The sequence below is a fragment of the Nannobrachium achirus genome (genome assembly GCF_963921795.1).
Source record: "Nannobrachium achirus genome assembly, chromosome: 16".
Lineage (NCBI taxonomy): Eukaryota > Metazoa > Chordata > Actinopteri > Myctophiformes > Myctophidae > Nannobrachium > Nannobrachium achirus.
In genome coordinates, this window is record NC_137823.1 from 7,567,753 (window position 1) to 7,590,907 (window position 23,155).

The 23,155-nt window shown below is 44.3% G+C and overlaps 1 protein-coding gene across 1 annotated transcript; it reads left to right on the top strand.

The window, feature by feature from the left end:
• Positions 1-810: 810 nt before the first annotated feature.
• ccdc40 (coiled-coil domain 40 molecular ruler complex subunit) lies at positions 811-23,155 on the top strand (the record flags this gene model as incomplete). The annotated part of the gene is made up of 17 exons (XM_080744666.1): positions 811-898; positions 3,685-3,854; positions 4,968-5,051; positions 6,194-6,413; positions 7,310-7,467; positions 8,890-9,012; positions 9,212-9,333; positions 10,206-10,449; positions 12,245-12,427; positions 13,514-13,759; positions 15,384-15,597; positions 17,395-17,564; positions 18,198-18,289; positions 18,827-18,947; positions 19,446-19,643; positions 22,372-22,530; positions 22,913-23,155. 17 exons carry the CDS (start codon positions 811-813, stop codon positions 23,153-23,155), a joined length of 2,835 nt encoding a protein of 944 aa, XP_080600792.1.

A 23,155-nucleotide genomic window follows, 5' to 3' on the forward strand; every position in this document is an offset into this window, starting at 1 on the left:
ATCACAGCGAGGGTTATACACTGCCGGCCAATCACAGCGCAGAACATACACTGCCGGGCTCTCTGGTGGGTTTAGGAAACACGCCTTCAGGAAGTACACTGCAGTGTTTACACTGGAGGAGTCTAGCATGTAACTCCCCAACCGCTGCTCGTAGAAGGACACGGGAGACCTCATTGAAAGCGTCTCGGCGAGGCGGACGCGGTGGTCTGACGGCCCGGTCCGCGAGCGAAAAACGGACGAAAAAAGCAAACGCGACCGCGGTTTGCTATACTGCTACAGACCACCAGTTGAGCAACTTACACAGTATAGCTTTAAGTTAATCATCTGGGGACCCCCCAAAATAATATTTTATTAATTAAGTAAAAGTATCAATTACAGGAACCGGAACGTAGAAATACTTTGTTACAAGTAGGTTGGAATAAAATGCTACTTAAAATGATGGTTCACTTTTTCATTAAATTGACCCAGTGTTGGGTTTGCCAACTGCAACCACTCTAATAACGATTCTGAATCTGTTTTAATTTGAGTTTTATATTATTTAATGTGAAGTATAATAAATAAGTAAGCCTTGCTGAGCCATGAAGCCCTTAGGGAAGGAAGGAGCCTATCTCCTGATTATGTAGTGTTTACACCCCCTGGACATGATGCTAGTAGGTTACAGTATTTTTCACTAGCATTGTTCAGAGTTCTTTGGTATGACCTGGCCGGGGTTTGAATCCTGGTCTCCCAGTCTCAGGGCGGACACTCTAACCACAGGGCCACTGAGCTGGTTCATACTGTATTACTGTGTGTGTCCACCAGGGCGGCGCCATGGAGCACAGCGACAGAGCCACGGATGTATCCAACAATGGTGCTGATGACATCACTGATGACGTCCTGCTTGCACCAATCAGTTCGGGTCAGTCGTTATGGATCATGTCTGCTCATCATAACTTCTTTTAAACAGCGGTTCTCAACATGTGGGCTGGGGTCCCAGCCATAGAGGGAACTAGAAAGAATGTAATTCTGGGAAATTGTGAGTGTGGTTATCTATTTATTGTCTGGGTAGCAAAAATGCCAAGTGAAGAGTCACCAATCCTCAAGCTAGCACCACTACCCCATTGAACTCAATGACTTACTCTATAATGGTGATGTCACAGAGAATGCTGCTTCCTGATTGGCTAAAAGTTTATCTAGAAAGAAAGAACGATAGTGTGAATACTATATTGTGTTGCCTTGGTCGGCAATTCACACTAATTGTGGGCTCGCTGAAAGCGAGAACACTATGTTATCTTCATTATTGTGGGCTCGCTAAAAGCGAGAACACTATGTTATCTTCATTATCTTCATTATTTATCTATCAAGTTCTCCTCAAACATGATATAACCTATTATGTCAATTTAGTCAAGTTCTCCTCGACAGTACAAAGGCAGAAACTATGGTTTAGTGATGAAAAGTGATGAGTCATCACTTTTCAGTTTTCTGGGGCCATTTGTAGTCCAAGGAATTTGTTTTGTGCAAAACAAATGCTTGCAATGGATTCAGCATCATCACAAACCCATAGTTAGACCCCTCACATCCTACTTAAATACACAGAAAAAAAAACGTTTTTCTGGGTATTTTCCTTCTGTATAGAAAGTCGATGGGAGCCCAACTTAATTTGGCCGCTGTGGCGACTCGGGCGCCCTAGCTAAATCATTAGAGCATGCCCTGGGCTACATCTGTGAAAAGTTTGGCGCTTTTAGACTGATTAGCACGAAAAATCCCTAAGGCCTCCGACTAAAAGGCAGTACAGTACAAAAGACAATAAAAAGATGAGGTGCAACCAAAGTGTAGATATGCCCATACATGGTGTTACATGCGAGCACACACACTGTTTCGTAGGAACAGTATTTCTAGTATACAGAACAGTGAAGTCATGAGGTGACTCGCTCATCCCCCGGTTCCACGGAAGTAATTCTCTATGGAGAATAACAATGAGTCATCTTAAAATCGTCTCAAGCATTGTGGTCCAAAAATGAATAAACGGTCTGCGCGATATTGTCGGCGAGGTGGCCCTGTATGGTTTATGATAGTCAGTCACTCATGTTTGATACATGAGTGTATCAAACACACGCCATTCGGCGACAGTAACATTAGCGTTTTCTCACCATCAGTTGATTGTTCATATCCATATGAGTCAAACCGCTGAGATAATTTGTTTATAATTGGAACACAGTTCTTATATGACGCGATATGAAAAAAAGTCTATGGGAATTCAGAATGGGGGGGAAAATAACTTGAACCAGGTAGGATGTGTAAATGACGTCAAACTTCAATGCTCTATAATAATATATAATAGAGCAGTGTTTCTCAACCTTTTTTCTGCAAGGGCACACTTTTCATGTCCCAAGAATCCATGGCCACACCAACATAATACGGGGGTGTAAATATCGTCACTGTCTGGAAGAAACCTTGTATCTTCAAATGTGTATGTTTCTTCAAAGTTAAGCCCTGCTTCATCATACAAGGCTGTCGCACAACAATAGTGAAAATAGCAGATCTACAAGCACACAACGCCTTGTGTGCTTGTAGATCGTCTGTTTTCACTGGTTTAAATATTTTTAAATGATAAATAGGCCTACAACACTGGCTTTCAAGCAGTTTCAAGGGGCACACTTGACCCTTCTCAGGGGCACACCAAAGGTCCCCAGGCACAGTGGTTGAGAAACATTGTAATAGAGAGTGGATTTCACCGCCCCCAGCTATTCATTTCAATGCAAGTTGCTCAGTGGTGTTTGAAGCACCCAGAAGACTGCCGGAAGTAGTAAAATGGGCAAACAAAAGGAGGACAATCACAGAGCAGGCGCACTAGGGGGTTACCGTACATATCGGAACTGCAACACATTGCTATTCCGACCACCTAAACCTAACCTTAAAGGGATATTTCACTTTCAAAAAAACATTTGGTAATTTTATCATCTAATCAGGCTTTTATGAACACCCTGAACAGTTTTTAATTTGCTTGATTCAATATTTAGATATTTGATGTAAATGTTACCAGACCCCCCAGGCCCAGGGCCTCTCCCCATACACACCCATTGTAACTTCAAACTTCATTTTAACCATGATAAATTCATTAAAAACACCCATTATTTTTTTCTGGTGACTCATACTACCCTCCTAATACGTGAGCAGGCCGATAACTTTTTTCATTTATTTTTAATAATTATTTTTTGTATTTCATTCTTTTCCATTTTCCCAAATAATTATTAAAAATAAACGAAGAAAGTTATCGAAAAAACACGGCCTGCTCACATATTAGGAAGGTAGTATGAGTCACCCGAAAAAACAATGGGTGTTTTTAATGAATCTATCATGGTTAAAATGGAGTTTGAAATTACAATGGGTGTGTGCGTGTGGAGAAAAGCCCATAAGCTGTTTCCCTGTTGAGAGTGGAATATCCCTTTAACCTCAGTAAAACTAACGCTGGTGAATGCTAACCTGGTGAAATGCTAACCTGCCGACGCTGGTGAATTATAACCTGGTGAATGCTAACCTTGTGAAATGCTAACCTGCCGACGCTGGTGAATTATAACCTGGTGAATGCAAACCTGGTGAAATGCTAACTTGCCGACGCTGGTGAATGCTAACCTGATGTTCGGAATGGGGATGCGAGATGGGGAACCACTGATCTCATCTATCTCTCATCCCATCTCATCACAGCTGATCACTCATTGGTCGATCCAGAGATGACATCCGATCAGCCATTGGACGATCCAGAGGTGACAGGGGATCAGCCATTGGACGATCCAGAGATGACAGCGGATCAGTCATTGGTCGATCCAGAGATGACAGGCGATCAGGAGGAACTCATCATTCTGGACCCTGAACATGTTAGCGGATCTGTATTTATTTATCTATCTATTCATTTATTTATTCATGGATATTTAGCCTCGAGATCCAGGCATTTCATTCAAGAAAGAAAGGCCTGGGTAAATCCCCCAGTAACTGTGGTTCAGCCAATCACAAGCCGCGGCCGTCAAGGCACCGCCTACTTACCAGGGCATTCACCAAATACTCGAATATTCAAATATTTGAATATCAAAGTCATTATTCAACGTTGTTCACCGAAGTCGAATATTTGCTTATATTTATTTTTCTATTGTTTTCTCTTTAAAAAATATATAGTTTATAAAGCTTGGCTAGATAGGAAGTCATAAGAATGAGTTGGATGAATTTGTTAATGCTCTATACCAGGAGTTCTCAAACCTTTTTAGGCCGTGACCCCCAAAATAAACATATTTGAACTGGGGACCCCACCCTGACAAGCACTTGGAATTGTAGGTATTACATTTAATGTGACTCGGTTCCGCAGATAAATATTGTGAAAATAGCAGATCTATTTGACAGTTTGGCCAGTCCTGTCGAATATTCGACTATTCGAATACTTTGAGGTCGAATAATTCGAATACTAAAAATCACTATTTCGTGAATGCCCTACTATGTACACTATAAACTTTGCTAGGATGACAAAGGGATAACCACTCTGTTTCATCCTAGGAAAATCTCTTGTAGCCTAATTTTAATTGTAAGTTTGCGCATATAAACTATATGTAGCCGTTCAGATATCTTATTTTTATCAGTATTGTTCATGTGAACTGTTTTTTTTATATTCATTGTAATTATCAAAATCGCTAAATCGCCAATCAAGGGTAGGCGAGTGCTACGGTAAGTGCAATGGGTTTAGGTGGAGTCTGAAGACAGAGGTGAGTCTTCAGGCCACGGTGGAAGCGTGATGTCTGTCTTGCAGCCTCTGGTCAGAAGGTACCAGGGTTAGGGTTACATGTACACTAGTATTGTGGTAAAGTTTTAAGTCATGGTTACATGTACTTAACTGTATGATGGTAAAATATTCTCTCATCTCTTTCAGCCTCTGGTCAGAAGGTTAGGGTTAAGGTTACATGTACTGTATGGTGGTATTAAATCACTGTCTCTCTGTTTTTCAGCCTCTGGTCAGAAGGTACCAGGCAGCCTTGAAGAAACATCTCAGCCAGCAGCTGGAGAGACTGAATGTGGAGCTGAAGGAAAAGGTGGGACAATGTCAATATTAATATAAATAGGTATTAGTATAGTCTAGTATGGACGGTCTGACACTTAATAATAATATTTGTAACAATGGCTGGTGCTGACTGAGCCTTCCCCACAATCTCCAGATGAAGGGACTCTCCATTGTTTCAGTAGATTAATCGGAGTGATTTCATCGCTATTGATACCCATCCACCGACTGTGACACGTTATAATTTACATGAGCCCTTTATTCATTTTGTACACCACTTTCAACGTGGCATCCCAATTTTTGCAAATGTTGTTGTAAGCGAACATGTTCAAACATCTACTCTTTTGGCCCACACGCAAATAGTGAAAACAAGTCGCTCGGTGACGCGTTGTCATGAAATGGGGCTTAGTGCTAACCTGTTCTGGAGCCACATTGTTTCTCTCTGAATTGACAGCCCCATTTCCCTCCATATTGACGTGTTTTCCTCCGGGAGCGTGTCGCTGTTACTACATGTCATATTTTCGACACCCGACTAACCCTCACCCTAACCTTAACCTCCGTGGAGTGAGTCGCTAACCCTCCGGTTGAAATGATGGGCGTTCGCAAAAGCGAGATTTCCCCTTTTCCTCCATATTGACATGTTTCCCTCCATATTGACATGTTTCCCAGGGGTTGACACTAAGGTCTGAGAGGCACTTGCCCATCGGGCAAGTACAGGTCATTATCTACTTGCCCTGGCCTAAGGTCATGCCCGAAAAGTAAATTCCCCATCAGAAAATGACGAGTAAAATTTGAATTGCTGTTCAATTCAACACTTTAAAAATGTCATACCTCAATCTTTATCCAAATACCTACATAGTTATGATTGAATATGACTTCCCATATCACACCTATTTTATATTTTTACAGTGAAAAGTTAAAGCAGCACATTATAGGTAAACAGTGCTTTTACTTTACGTTCCAAAGACCAGGAGACAGAGCGCTCTGGCCACGTTCAGGTGTTTAGACGGATATATCGTGCAGTGTATATAGAAGGTTGCGTCCCTTTACAAACTAGCACTTGCCCGGTCGGGCAACCTGAAAACAAACTCCACCTGCCTGAAAGTTTTATTTACCTGCCGGGGGCAGGTGGGCAAGCCTTAGTGTCAATGCCTGTTTCCCTCCTTATTGGAGCAGCTTGCTGTGGACAGAGCAGAGGGTGAGCACAGAGAGCAGCTGGGAGAGCATCTGTACGGCGTGCAGGAGCAGCTGAACAGATCCCAGGCCAGCGTTGAGCGGCAGCACCAGGCGGCGGCGGAGGCAGCGCAGCAGCGCAGGCTGACCCAGGAGCAGCTGCTGGACGCAAAGAAGGCGTTTGACACCGCAGCCTGTCAGGCTGCCAAGGAGAGGAGCCACGGTGTGTATGAGCAGTGACCACCCATCTAACCTAACGTTGTCGTCGTCCTTTAACACTTAAGGGAAACACACGCTGGACGTGGAGGCGTGGCGAGTCAAAACATACGCTGCCATTATTTTCAATGAACTACTAACCCACAGCGGTAGCGTCAGACGCACGCAGGCTCTGCCGCATCTGCCGCATCGCTCTGCCGCATCGCCTGCCGCACCGATACGCTGCTTTTCTATTTTTCCAGCTCGCCGCATCCAGTTGGTGTTACCCCGTGGCACTCCATGCACGTCAATTACTGCCACACCACGCGACGCTGCGCAGCCGCCCGCGTCCAGTGTGTGTTCCCTTTTAGACTGCCATAACTAATGATTAACTGCTATGACCCTAACCCATTAACTGCTATGGCTTTTTTCCTAATGTATTTACCTGAATTCTCCCGTTCATGGCTGCAAAAGTATTTTATTTCACGCAGAGAAGACAAAATACAACCGCGATGATCCTTGTGTAAATGGTCCATTAGAAACAGGCCGTTTTGACCAAACGCGCGATGGGAAAATAAGCTGGGATGTATATCCATTTTTCTGCAGCAAGGACGAATACAATTCAATGGCAGAAAGGGAGGCCAGCGAAAGTGGCATCATGGGAAATTGAGTTTCTTCTTTCACTCAAGCCCGCGGGAGCGCGAGGGCCGTTGCTTACCATGGCAACCAGCTAACGGGCATTGTCTATTTTTGTGCATGGTCCCGAACGACGGACGAAGTACCGTATACTACGCAGTCACTCGCTTCGTTTTCAGAGCGCTGGTAGAAAGACCACGTGACCTTCGGTCTCATAATGTTAATGTTCGGAGGGGTGTCATCATCACATCCTTAAGTGGAGAGTTCTGATTGGTCCAATCTATGCAGTGTCACAGCTGCAGGCAGAGATGGACAACCTGAGTGGCCGGCTGCTCTACCTGCAGCAGGTGACCGCCGGCGTCCAATCAGACGTCAGCGCCATGAGGAACGCTACCAGGAAGGCCCAGCAGGACAAGAGCCACGCAGCAGGAAGTAAACACAGACAGGTAAACAGGAAGTAAACACAGACAGGTAAACAGGAAGTAAACACAGACAGGTAAACAGGAAGTAAACACAGACAGGTAAACAGGAAGTAAACACAGACAGGTAAACAGGAAGTAAACACAGACAGGTAAACAGGAAGTAAACACAGACAGGTAAACAGGAAGTAAACACAGACAGGTAAACAGGAAGTAAACACAGACAGGTAAACAGGAAGTAAACATAGACAGGTAAATACCAAGAAGTAAACACAGACAGCTAAATGATGGAGAGTTGGTAACCAAATGGACCCTTATAGATCTTTAACTCTTGATAGCGTAAAATGAAACCAAATGGACCCATACCCACACTCTTTACGCTCTCAAGAGTAAAATTATTGTTAAACATAATTAGAGAATGTAGAAGAATTGTTAATTTGATCAAGGTTTGCCTGTTATCTCTCCTATGGAACCAACATCAATACAGCATGGAATTGTGGACAAAATCTCATCCAACGACAACAAACATATTCTATAGTCTTGGGTCTGAGGCTGGACTCACACATATGCGTGAAACATCTTCTCCGTATCGGCTGAGAATGGCCACTGGGGGCGCCGTACTAATGCATTGTCAATGGAAGGTTGTTTGGTTTTTTGTCGTTGCCGTCTTTTGGCCAAGAGACACGGCAACGACAAAACACCAAACAACCTTCCATTGACAATGCATTAGTACGGCGCCCCCAGTGGCCATTCCCAGACGATACGGAGAAGATGTTTCACGCAAATGTCTGTACGGCGTCTTTGAGGCTAAATTTCATCAAACGGTGGTTCTGTGGCTCAAAAATGCTGAATAAATAATGGAGCTTGATGTGAAAAGTTGTTGAGGGCTTTATACAGTTACTGTATATCAGGGGTCTTCAACGTTTTCAGGTCAAGGACCCCTTAGTTGAGAGAGAGATGAAGCAGGGACTTTTCATAGATTCCATATAGTTTCATTGTTTGACAGCACAATCATCAGTGTATTTTGGGTTCATGTCAATTTGTGTTTTCAGATATTTAACCACTTGAACCTTCAATACTTAATAAACTTGACCTTTCACTCTGTACTTAGTCTGCTCTTTTTCCCTCTACACCAAATCTCTTTGACGAAAATACGCCTCGCACTGCCAGGCGTTGTGAGCTTGTAGATCGGCTATTTTTGTCTAAAGTTCTCAGAATATGGACGTTAGCGTTCAAGTGGTTCATATAAAAAAGGAGACGAAAAAAGTTTCTATCACACAAAGATTTGGAGGACCCCCTGTAGTAACTCTGGGGACCCCCTAGGGGCCCCGGACCCCCTGTTGAAGACCCCTGCTGTATATAACTGTGTTGTTCCTGTTGTCTATACAGTTATATAACTGGTTTAGTCATGTTTGTCTTTTTCTTTTGTTTGTCTTTTTTTCTTTCTAGGATCTCTACGTGGAGCGTCTGACCAGAGATCTGGACAGGCTGACAGAGCAGATCAATGTTTATGAAAATCAGCTCAAAACACAGCGAGAAGAAACACACGCTGCTACGGAGGCTCTGACCGAGGTAGGACGTCATTACACTGTGATGTTACGCTGTGACATCACACAGTGACATTCGATTTGATTCATTTGATTTGCCCAACAGAACTGTTGGGTGACAAGTTTTCCTCCAATCAGGATAGAGTGGGGCCTTCCTCCAATCATGGTCAAGTGGGGGCGGGCCTTACACGCACCAACTGAAAGTGAAACCCTACCTTTAACAGGCTCAGATGGAGATGGATTCTCTACAGATGGAACACAAACAGCTTCTGCAGCAGTGGAACAGCAGCTTGATGGACATGAAACAGCAAGATGCAACCTTCACCTCCATTCAGGAGACCCTGAGGTAAAACCTTTACCTCTGTTCAGGAGACCCTGAGGTAAAACCTTTACCTCCGTTCAGGAGACCCTGAGGTAAAACCTTTACCTCCATTCAGGAGACCCTGAACTTGGTAAAACCTTTACCTCCATTCAGGAGACCCTGAACTTGGTAAAACCTTTACCTCCGTTCAGGAGACCCTAAGGTGAGGAAACCTTTTACCTCCATGTAGGAGGGTCTAAAGTGAGGAAAACGTAAAACCTTTTAAAAATCGTTAGTTTTTCCTAACCTTTTCAAGGAGTCACAGAATATACCTTTCTATTTTTCAATCAATTCCTGATCGTTTACAGGACACAGACACGCTTTCTCTGCTTCTGTGGACAAAAACGTGACTCGTTTGAGCCAGGCAATCCATAGTTATCACCGATTGAAAAAACCCTGTTTTGACAAACACGCAGCGAGACGCGGAAGCGGAGAAAATGGCGGTTCTGTGCAGGGCCGTTTTTAGCTATAGGCGAGCTAAGCGGCCGCTTAGAGCGCCATCCTAGAGGGGGTGCCGAAATGGAGTGAGTGGACCCAAACCAGCCCCAAACCGGCCCAAAACCGACTAAAATCACGCCAAACCCGCAAAAATCACGCGCGCACGCGAGTGGAGAGAGGCGCATTCGAGAGAGCTCGCATAGAGCACTGATTAGACGCACTACGGCCCTGGTTCTGTGAAAAAAAGAGAAATAGGAATCTGATGGGACGCCGGTTCCTTTGTGATTCCCATTCTTTTCCACCGGACGGTGCTGTTCACTAACTTGTGAAAATAAATAAAATAAAAAATAAACGTTCTTAGACAGTGAATGAGTTAATGATTAAACGATTAATTATAATATTTCAACATGTTCCTCCAGCGCCGCCCACCAGCAGGTGGTGCTGTTGGACAGGGAGATGGAGGGCTTCAATAAGTCTGTGATCAAAGAGCAGGAGAGGAACGAGCTTCTCACCGCGCAGCTGAGGAGAGCCCAGCTCCACGGCGCCACCTCCAGGAGGCTGATAGACCACAGCCTGAGCCAACAGGACGCCCTACAGGCCAACTACAGCACCTACACCCGCACCCTGCAGGAGACCGAGAGCACCCTCCGCAGGCTCAACGTGGTAACTGCAGTCCTCTCAGCCTTTGTGTGATAGGAAATTGTTTTTAGTTATTTTATTTACGAAAGGCATGATATATTGTTGCTATCTTCCCTGGACCCCCTTCCCCTTCATTCATTTGATGATAAGTTCATTCATTCATACAAGTGCTGTCTGTCACGTCACGTTCATTCTCATTTGCTACAAGCTCACTCAATGTCATGTGCATATCATATCTGTATATTATTCTTTGCTCTGGGGGATTTGTGATATCAGATTATGTCTCATGTTTGAACAGAATCTGTTATATCACAGCAGAGCTACACCGCCAAATTAAATGCAATATCATTGCATGAATGGGGTCGGGAGAGTGTTTTCTGCAGGTCTTTCAGTCCGAGCGTATCAAAGGGTGCATTCGGAAATGCGCACCATGGGCGGGTGTGTGCTCAGTGTAGTGAGTGCCTAAACCCAACCCTAATCCTAACCCATAACCTCAGTAAAACTATGCCTAAACCCAACCCTAATCCTAACCCATAACCTCAGTAAAACTATGCCTAAACCCAACCCTAACCCTAACCCTAACCCTAACCTCAGTAAAACTATGCCTAAACCCAGAGTTCGAGTTATGTGGGAGCCAGTGGGGTCTTAGCTCCCATAGTTAAAGTCTGGGACCCCATAGTCAACAACCCCCTTTGGGGTCTCTTTTTTTCTAAGTGTGTTTTTTTGTTTTTTTTTCTCGTTTTTTTTTATTTTTTATGTTCCATTGGAAGAATTTATATTATTTATGTTAACTAGATATACTAAATAAACATGTTAGACAGTAAGACTGAACAATGACATCACACCGTTTAATCCTACTATTCATTTTATTATTATAAATCAGGCGCATTTAATGTGGGGTGTGAGTCTTCCTTTACCGTCCGGGTTATAACACACTCGCTGCAATGGTTCCTACCTTTCCCCCAGGGCCGAGGAGGCCCTGGATGCAGACCTACCCAGCTGCGTGGTCTCGCCATGGCCTGGGCATAGGCTAAGCTAGGAACCACTGCATTGAGTCTTTGCACTTCTAGCCACGGCCCGGACGGCAAAGGAAGGCGGACACGCCGGACAGCAACAAAACAACCAAACAAAACAACGCTGTCTTAGCAAGACTGTAGCCTTAGTGTGCCTGTGCCCGTGACAATGTTTTTTTTAGTAAATAAATATGAACCCGACCCGCCTTGTTTTGAGAAAGAAAAATACCCATTTTAGCCGACTTTATGCTACCAGAACGGGAACTTTTGGCTGGATGGCTCAGAGCTCAGATCATCAGATGGAGGAATTGGGAACTGGAGGCTGAGCAATAATGGTGAGTTAATATGAACAGAAAAGACTGCCTGGAGTTGTCAACATAGCCAATGTGAAGCCCGAATTAATATTGTGAAAGGAAAAATATGATTTAATATAGGAAATACCCGTTTTAGCCGACTTTATATCCGCGAAATACCCGATTTAATATGATTTAATATAGGAAAGTACCCGTTTTAGGCAACTTTATATCCGCAATTACCCGATTTTTTTTCCCCCAGAGCCCCCCAGAGCCCCCAGAGCTATGGGAGCCCTATTCTGGCGGCGCCGAACTCGATCACTGCCTAAACCCAACCCTAACCTCAGTAAAACTATGCCTAAAACTAACCCTAACCAGACCCGGTGCGCATTTCTGGACGCACTTTGATACACTCGGACTGAAAGACCTGCAGAAAACACTCTCCCGAATGGGGTCGTGTCTAGTTTGGTTTAGTCTTGTAACAGTTGTGTCTTGTCATGTCCACCGCTGTAGGAGAGCGCGTCGCAGGGGGTGGAGCTTGACGGCCTGACCAATCAGCTGCAGCAGCAGAGCAGCGTGTGTGCGGAGCTGACCAATAGCATCGTGGAGCTGATGCAACAGGAAGTGACTCACAACAAGGAGGCGCAGCACAGGAAGCAGCTCCGCAGCAAGATGGCCGCCCTCTACAAGGACAAGGTATTTAATCTGATTGGTTGATTGATTGATTGATTGATTGATTGATTGATTGATTGATTGTTTTTCCTATGCAAACTAATAATAAAGTATCCAATAGATCAAAACAGACGTCCTTTGGTGTAAAGTAAAAGTAGATTTACTTAGTTACTTTATTTACAATACAATTTTGAGGTATTTTTACTTTACTTGAGTAATTCCAATTTCCAATACTTTTACTTCTACTCCAGCTACATCTCGGATCCAAGTATTTAAATATATATAATATATACATCCAATATGTTGTGATGTAACGCATGGTGAGCTTGTTTGTACATTTGAAATGGGATGTTCTGCACTAATGAGTACATTAGTGTCCCCCCTGTGTTCCCTAGAACTGGAGGATTGGTTGTGGGGTCATGTGATCAGTGACATCATTACTGCAAGCCAAAGAGTACGTCCTCATGATGTCACTGATCACATGACCCCAAAACCAATCCTCCAGTTCTAGGCAACACAGAAGGGAAGGGGGGACTTTTTTCTTGCATACAACAACTCTAAGGCTGGGGTTCCCAAACTTTTTTGTCTCAGGGCACCCCATGAATATTTTTTTAATCTGAGGCATTATAATTTTCACTCCCAGCACCTTATATTTATAGCATGTCGTCGTTGTCGGGTGGAAACCTTGTATGTCCAAAACCGTTCGTTTTGTATTTATCATCTATAAAATGTACTAAACTAGTGAAAACGGTGCTTGTAGATCGGCTGTTTTCACTAGTTTTGTGCGACAGAGGTCTCTGCCTGACAGTGACGATATGTTAGTGATTATGTTGCGAGGAAAACGTTGAGATAATAGCCATTTTGGTTAGAACTGACTGAAAATAAGTTTGTACTTCAGGTTTAAAATGATACTAAATATTTTTTCAAGTGTCCAAATAAATTCCAAATAAATGATCTCGCGGCACCCCTGGACTGCCGTCGCGGCACCCCAGGGTGCCCTGTCAGTCACCGACTTTGAAAACCCCTGCTCTAAGGTATATTAATGACATAGTTCATTGTTGAAAATCTCCCCTTTAAGTTAAACATGTGAGTCTTTCCTGACCACCACAGACCTCTCAGCTGTGGCAGTTAGAGAACGAGACAGCGGCGGCGTCGCTGGCGAGTGGCGAGGTGCGGCAGCGCCTGGACGGCCTGTCAATCACCCTGCTCGCCCTGGAGCAGGAGGTGAGCGACCGCGACGCCAAGATGGCCGCCGGCCAGGCCAACCTGGCCGCCGGCGTCACCGCCATCCAACGCAAGCAGGACGCCATCAACACCTGCAACAAGAGGATCCAGCAGCTAGCTGCTAGCACTGGGGTGAGAGCATGATTGATTATTATTATTATCGTGACTGTAGGGAGAATTTACTATCAGACCCGGCAGAACCTTGGCCGTCAGTGAGTATAGATAACGCCTCAATTAGTCAAAATCTGGGAATAAATTCCTTACCAAACAATTTGTTCACCAATGTGTTCGTAAAGGTGTCTAGTAACATATCTAACAAAGATTGAAATTCAACATCTCTAGCAAAATATTTGACAGCTAGGGTAATTCTGGGTCTCATTCACTTACTATACGGCGTATACGCTGTACTATAAGGGAAAAAATTACTCCCAAAAATATGCTTTAAGTAGCATTTAGGGGTCTAACTAGGTGTTTTTAATTGTTCTGAATCCATTGCAAGCATTTTGTTTTGGTGAAGAAATTTGGTGAAGAAATTGTTTGGTAAGGAAGTTATTCCCAGATTTGACAGGTATTCTGCTAATTTTCCCTGACTAAATGTCCATAGCTGACCTGCTGTGATATCACATTGTTAGATCTCTTCTCCACTAGTCTTAGTTCTACTGGATCTCTTCTTCACTAGTCTTACGTGCCGGCTACACAAATCTGGGTATTTCTGAAGCTAGACATTTCTTTGTGCGATTGGGGCTTGCAGCCACACAAAGCTGGATATTTCGGTTTCGGAACTGGATACTTTTGAAACCGGATAAATAAGTGAAGATATTGAAACATCCGATTCACTGGATCTGTGTAGGCATGGAACACGGATATCTCTGAAGACTTTACTGTGTGTGCTTGTCCCCCTAGTGGATGTCTTTAGACCTAGATATCTTTGTCGTGTGGACCTAGATATTTGTCTCCACCAGCCGAAGGCTGAGGGAGAGTATGTTTTCCCCTCCGTCCGTCCGTGTGTCCGTGCGTCCGTGCGTCCGTGCGTGCGTGCGTGCGTGTGTCCTCGCAGTTTGTGTGCAGCTAATCTCAGTCACCGTTGGCCCGATCGCTGCCAAAGTGAGCACACACATTCCCTGGATGCCAATCTAGAACCTCTGCCCCACATTTTTCAAATCAGCCTCATGGTGGCGCTATAACAGGCCGATTTGTGTGGCCTGGTGGAGACCTGTGCTCGGAAGAGCACTGCTTCTAGTTTTCTATGTGGATATCTGAAAATCGGGGATATATGAAATATCCAGATTCGTCTGGCCTCCCTAGGCCTTAGTTCTACTGTATCTCTTCTCCACTAGTCTTAGTTCTACTGGATCTCTTCTCCACTAGTCTTAGTTCTACTGCACTGCATCTCTTCTCTGCTAGTCTTAGTTCTACTGCATCTCTATAGTCTTAGTTCTTCTGGATCTCTTCTCCGCTAGTCTTAGTTCTACTTTTCTCCAGTGAAAAAAAGTAGTTGACCAAAATGTTTATGCATAGTTTTATTTATTTGTATTTCTTTAAGTCATTCTGAAAAAGAGTGTCTAATAAATGCCTAAATTGTGTGTGTGTGTGTGTGTGTGTGTGTGTGTGTGTGTGTGTGTGTGTGTGTGTGTGTGTGTGTGTGTGTGTGTGCGTGCGTGCGTGCGTGCGTGCGTGCGTGCGTGCGTGCGTGCGTGCGTGCGTGCGTGCGTGCGTGCGTGCGTGCGTGGGTGTGCGTGGGTGCGTGTGTGCGCAGCATGCAGACCTCAGTCCTCTCCAGATCAGAGTGGAGTCGTTGAGTAAGGCACTGGAGGAGTTGAGAGTTGAGATCCAGAGGGAGCAGCAGCTGTGGAGCCGGCAGCAGGGGGAGCTAGTGAGGCTGAGCCAGGAGAGACACTCTGACACCGAGCACAACCTGAGACTGCACACCCACTACACACTGCTGGAACACAGGAAGATACGCACTGAAGGTATGGACCAGTGTTACCAGATGGGAAATGTTGAATTATCGTACCGGAGGCTCAGAATTATCGTATTTGACATGAAACTATCGTACACGGCCAAAAAAGAGAAATCACTCGCGTAAAAACGTAATTTCACCAAAAAATGCGTCTTTAGTGTAAGAAACGAGCTCGTTTTAGACTCCTATGTGACAAAAACGCATCAGATATGCTGTGTGGAGGCAGGCAACTTCTTGGAGCTTACACAAATAAAAGCCTGAAACTGGTCTGGAAAGATGCAACCAGTGTTTTTAATGCCTCCAAGTACAGATCTAGGGTCAGATTGACTGATTTCCTGGCTTATTTTGAGAAGCCAAACCAGATCCCAGATCAGCAGCCAGGGAAAATAGTGAATTCACGCTCTTTTTGATGATATGCCGAAATTATCGTACATTTGGGCATTTTTGGAATTATTGATCGTACATCGTACAGAGGGTCAAATTATCGTACAAATACGATAATTATCGTACGTCTGGCAACACTGGTATGGACACACGCTGAGACTGCACACCCACTACACACTGAAGGTATGGACACACTCTGAGACTGCACACCCACTACACACTGAAGGTATGGACACACTCTGAGACTGCACACCCACTACACACTGAAGGTATGGACACAACCTGAGACTGTACACCCACTACACACTGAAGGTATGGACACACTCTGAGACTGCACACCCACTGTACACTGAAGGTATGGACACAACCTGAGACTGTACACCCACTACACACTGAAGGTATGGATTACACACCCAATACACACTGCTCGAGCACCGCAAGATACGCACTAAAGGTACACAAGCACACAGAGTCACAGACATGCATACAAACACACACACACACACACACACACACACACACACCATGCACAAACCCATGCACAGCACGCACGCCACCACGCACTAGGGCATTCACGAATAGTGATTTTTAGTATTCTAATTATTCGACCTCAAAGTATTCGAATAGTCGAATATTTGACAGGACTGGCCAAACTGTCAAATAGTAAGTAAGCAAGAGGCGAACATTGTGAAAATAGCCGATCTACATGCTCACACATGTAGATCGGCTATTTTCACAATATTTATCTGCGGAACCGAGTCACATTAAATGTAATAGCTACAATTCCAAGTGCTTGTCAGGGTGGGGGTCCCCAGTTCAAATATGTTTATTTTGTGGTCACGGCCTAAAAAGGTTTGAGAACCCCTGGTATTAACAAATTCATCCACCAGGGGCATTGACAACTCATTTTTATGACTTCCTATCTAGTCAAGCTTTATAAACTATATATCTTTTACAGAGAAAAAAAAAAAGCGAATATTCAACTTCGGTGAACAACGTCGAATAGTGACTTTGATATTCGAATATTCGAATATTCGAATATTTGGTGAATGCCCTACCACGCACACACTTGCACCTTACTAGTTATTATAACCAGTAAAAAGCCATAATGGCGAGTGGTGACCGTCAGGGGGTCTCGACCCGCAGGTTGACTGCCGCTCGCGGCTTGCTCACGCTACCCTGAAACGCTTAGCCTGGTCCTCTCCACAGACAAAACTCTGATGCGCGACTCGTTGTTTTTAGATTGTTATTCTCGTTGAGGGTGCGTCACAAGCATACATCATGAAAAGACAATCCCAGTTTGTAGAAAACACCAGAGCACTTAATACTGTAAATACTTGGGGAATAATATTATTGTTGTTATCAGGTGATATTGTAGCAGAACAGAGGGAATAATATTAATGATAATGATTCTTGTTATCAGGTGATATCGTAGCCGAGCAGCGGGAGCAGAAAGCTGTGGAGAAGAACATGAAGACTCTGAGGTCAGACGTCCTGAAACTGAACTCCCTGCTGAGCCAAAATGGAGTCCTGGAGAACACTCTGGAAGCAGACAACAATCTGATGCACAACACCTATCTATTAACACTGAAGGTAACAATATGATGCATAACACCTATCTATTAACACTGAAGGTAACAATATGATGCACAACACCTACAGTATCTATTAACACTGAAGGTAACAATATGATGACGGTAACAATATGATGCATAACACCTATCTATTAACAGTGAAGGTAACAATATGACGAAGGTAACAATATGATGCATAACACATTAACACCTATCTATTAACACTGAAGGTAACAATATGATGCATAACACCTATCTACACCTATTGTGTAATGGAGTTTAGTTTGTTTACTTTCGGTCACAAAACTAAAATCATAACCGTGGTCGACTGTCACAGCTCAGAATCACAAATCTTCCATTCAATTGAGATATATATATTTTTTTTTTACTGATAAATTGTTTGGTATATAACAATGTGCTTGTCTTCATTAACAGCCACTATGTGGCGCACTCTGCTTAAGTGTGAGGTGCAAGTTGGCACCTACTTGTCTTCATTGTAGTTCCATTACCATACCTCAGTAAAATGAAAGAGAGCATTGCCTGGGACCGTGACACTTTTATACTATTGTTTTTTGGCTTGGAGAGAGCCCACACTGTTTCGCAGGAACAGTATTTCTAGTTGCTAATTAATATTCTCATTGTGATGTTTCAGGAAGCAGAGGGCGGAGTCCTAACGATGCAGAACCGTCTGGACAACATCCTGGAGGAGAAGACACGCCTCCTCAATGTCCTGGTGGAGGCGGAGTCAGTTTGTTACTTTATGACATAATATCATCGTTATGTTTATGACATCATCATTATATTTATGACATCATCATTATGTGTTTACCTTATTTATTGTAAGTCTGATGGCTACCTTGTTACTATCAAAACCTCCACCGGCTGTCAGTCTGTCTGTCAGTCACGTGACGTGACGTCATACTTTTCCCCTGCTCATATCTCTGCAACCGTTGCCCCTATCCATGCCAAACTTTGCACACACGCACGCTCCTTGGCTGCCAAACCACAACCTCCACCCCTAATTTCTCACATGGACCTCTTCTAGCGCCACCACGAGGCCCATTCTTGCAAAACACATTTTTGGACACCGCTCCTACACATTTTTTCCCTAAAAATCACGCAAAGCGGTACACAGTATCTCTACAGTCATGTCATCAACGTGTGTGTGTGTGTGTGTGTGTGTGTGTGTGTGTGTGTGTGTGTGTGTGTGTGTGTGTGTGTGTGTGTGTGTGTGTGTGCGTGCGTGCGCGTGTACGTGCGCGTGTACGTGCGCGTGCGCAGGCGTCAGATCATGCTCTGGGAGAAGAAGATTCAGATGACGAAGGAGAGTCGCTCGGCGGTGGATTCAGACGTTGGACGAGAGGAGAGGATGAAGATGAAAGCTGAGATCCATCGAATGGAGGTACAAATCACTCTGGATCAGGGGTCTTCAACGTTTTCAGGCCAAGGACCCCTTAGTTGAGAGAGAGATGAAGCAGGGACCCCCACAACCTGTTCATAGATTCCAGTTTCATAGTTTCATCGTTTGACAGCACAATCGTCAGCGTATTTTGGATTCATGTCAATTTGTGTTTTCAGATATTTAACCACTTGAACCGTCAATACTTAATGAACTTGACCTTTCACTCTGTACTTAGTCTGCATGCTCTTTTTTCCCTTTTAGCCAAAATAGCTGATAGATCTGCTATTTTTGGCTAAAGTTCTCAGAATATGGACGATAGGGTTCAAGTGGTTAATATAAAAAAGGAGAAAAAAAAAAGTTTCTTTCACACAAAGATTTGGATGACCCCCTGTAGTAACTCTGGTCTGTTATCCCTAAATAACACACCGCTGATTTCAACGATTGACCAATCAGAATCAAGCACTCAAGCAAGCCGTGTAATAAATGTTATTATTCCAGGTTCATTATAATCAGCTAACGAGGCGACAGCAGCAGCTGATGAGAGACAGCGAAGCCTCGGTGTCCCGGAGGGAACACATGGTGGTCCGCAGGGAGGCCCAGGGCCGCGTGTTGGACCACAACCCCCCCAACACCTCCCACAACGAGCTGAACCGGTGCATCATGGCACTGACCCGCAACGTACACAATGTACACAAGGTAACACACAACACACACACACACACACACACACACACACACAGGGGCGCAGGAGGCATTTTAAAAGTGAAGGGGACACATCTGGGAGGTATGTGCGTGCGCGTAGCGCGCGCGAAAAACTTTGGGCTATCCCCCCCACTTTTGGTGATATCCCCCCCACTTTTGCCCCGAGGAGGGGGGGACATATCCCCTCCACTTGAGCTGAATTACACAGTTGTTTTACGCAGATTTCAAGGCATTTTTTTTCTTGTTACTGTATCCCCCCCACAGTAACAAGAGGAAACGTAACTTAAAATGTGTTGACAAACGAAATTGCATTTCCATTATGCATCTGTTCAAAGGTACTTACATTGTTGCTTGATTTAAAGAACGACGTTATCGTTTTTTGGTTTTTTGACTGAGAATGATGTGAGACTAGCCTACACACACCAGCAGCAGGTCCAGCACCTGCAATGACGGTCTCCTTCTGCCACTGCCTGCCTGCTTGTCACTATCGCGTTGCATTAATTAAACTCATTCAGAACAGCTGAGCTGAGCTGACTGCACTGCACTGGTGGGACTGTGCCTCTAGAGGGCAGTAATACGCCTTGAAATGAGAACTACTCAGGGCCCAATTAAGAAGGCGGTAATTAACGCCCGTGCTAAGGAGATACCGACTGCCGACGATCGCGTTTGACGCATGAATAACGCTCAGCAGCTGATTATGTGATTTGCGATGATCGTAATTGTGCGCTCACCACGTGAAAAATTATTCATGAGTGTGTTTTCATGGAAACGTGTGAGGAAACCGATGGCATGACCGCTGTAGGTACATTCACCAATCAGAAGCTTGTCCGTCATTCCATTTAACTGGCATAAAACCAGAGGATGGGGGGGCTAATGCTTATTCACATATCACAGTGATATCATGCTTGTAAATATCTCACACTCAATAAGGTCTGTTTTATTAGAACCGACATTGTTTGCGTATAGAGAAAAAAAGGCGAGAAAGAGAGAGAGAGAGAGAGAGAGAGAGAGAGAGAGAGAGAAAAGGCTATATTAATATAATACTTTTTTTTGTCACGTCCACATATCTATTTGTCTCTCTCATCTCATGCCAGCGTGTCAGTTTGACATAGGCTGGCCTTGTTGAGTGAACAATGGACGCATAGTGGCCTATTAATTAATAGGCTACGGAACGGCGGCCTCCTGCCAAAAAAAAAGGGAATCTGATGGAACCAGTAGCCTAATTAAACGAAATAAAACATATCCCACCTGATTTAGTTTGATATTGAGTACAGTAATAATAAATACATTTCATTTATTATTTAGAAATTTACATTTGTAAAATTAGACCAAAAATGACAGAGATGTAAAAGAATAGGGCTGTTTAATTACTTAATTCAGCGCCTAGGTAATGGCAGCCAGACGTAGCCAGAACTGTAGCACATAGGCCTACTGTACATGTGTGTGTCCGAAAAAAACATATTTAGACCTAAAAGCTGTCAACATGCCATGTATAGCCTATAGTGCTTCGAGAGCTTTTTTTCTTTTCTTATTTGGCTAAATTGGCATGACGCATCGCGATCAGCGATCACGCATCTATATGAAGCAAAGCAAAACTGCAGATTGATTCCTCATAGATCGGGCAATTATGAAGCGATTTTAAAAATTTAAAGAGGTCCTGAACACTGGAGGGGATATCCCCCCCACCCAAAAAAAGTGGAGGTGTTAATCCCCCCCGTCCCCCCCTACCCCCTGCGCGCATGCACACACACCCACACACACACAACACACACACACACACACACACACACACACACACACACACACACACACACACACACACACACACACACACACACACACTCTAAACATAAGGTTGAGATGGGTTGTTGAGTTTGTTTTCAGTAGTATTCATGTGTATCTGTGTGTGTAACAGCAGGAGTTTATGTGTATGTGTATGTGTATCCAGTGGTGGAAAAAGTACTCAGATGTTTTACTTAAGTAAAAGGATCAATACTACAATATAGAAATACTCCGTTACAAGTAAAAGTCTGTAATTCAAAATGTACTTGAGTAAAAGTATGAAAATATTGGGATCAAAACACACTTCAAGTACCAAAAGTAAAAGTACAACATGTTTGAAAATAGCAGATCACAACATGCCCCACAACATGTCGCGATGCAACGCGTTGTGAGCTTGTAGATCGGCTATTTTCAAATAGCCTAGGTATAGGCTATTTTTTCGTTAATGCCCTACTACAGGGTTCCCCAATAGGCGGCCCGCGGGCCATTTGCGGCCCCCACCAACCCCAGTAATAATGGTGGTCTAAGAGCAGCAACAAAACTAGTATATCGTCATTGTCGGGTGGAAAACCCGTATCTCAAAATGAGTACGTTCTTTCGCAAAGTAAAGCTCTGTTTCATCAAACAAGGCTGTCGCACAAAAGTAGTGAAAACAGCAGATCTACAAGCACACACCGCGAGGCGTTGTGTGCTTGTAGATCTGCTGTTTTCACTAGTTTAAATCATTTTTAGAATGATAAATGCAAAACGAACGGTTTTGGACATTTTGATTTTCACCCGACAACGACGATATCTGAACTGTCACTGGAGTAGCGGGAACGCCACCGTCGCCCCCCTGCAATGTTGTGGCCCTCGGCTTGGTACCCTAGACATAATTTGGCCCTTGGGGAAAACGAATTGGGGAACCCTGATCTACTGTGTGTATCTATGTGTGTTACAGGTTATAACAGAGTGTGACCAGCAGGTGAAGGATCTGCTCTTGAGCAAGGCATCGTTGAGCGAACGTCTGCAGAACCACAGACTCCGCCTCCCTGACCTCCAGATGACCTGTGACACCCTGACCTCTGACCTCCACGACCTCCGGGACACCAAAGACCGGGTCTGTCTGTCTGTCTGTCTCTCTCTCTCGTGTCAAATGAAAATGTCAGATGGAATAGTGATTGTGAATTGGGGCGGGCTCCCCCTGAGTTAATGTCGAAGAGTCCTTGAGCAAGACTCTGAACCCCTAGTTGCTCCCAATGAGCAGGTTGGTGCCTTGCATGGTTTCCTCCGCCATGGGTGTATGAATGTGTGTGTGAATGGGTGAATGTAATGCACAATCTATGTAAAGCGCCTTGGATAAAAGCGCTCTATAAATGCAGCATTGAATTGCAGTCTAGTTATTATTAACGGTGAGTCAGCTCCCATTAACCTTTGAACCAAAGACGCCTGTGGACATCTTAAGGAAAAATACCAATAATAATATTAATGTGTCTCTACAGGACTTCCTCAGTCTGCTGTCTCTCCAGACTCGAGCCAAACACCTCCAGAAGGCCTGCGAGGGTCACTACACCCCGCTGACCTCTGACCCCTCGATGACCCCTGACCCCTCCCTGCAGCAGCAGACTAACAGAGTCCAGACAGTGAGGACCATCGTCCACTGTGTGTGTGAGCAGTTCCCCCAACACCAGGAGACACTGAGGAGACTGACCCTGGCCCTGTCCTTCCCAGCACCAGGAGAATGA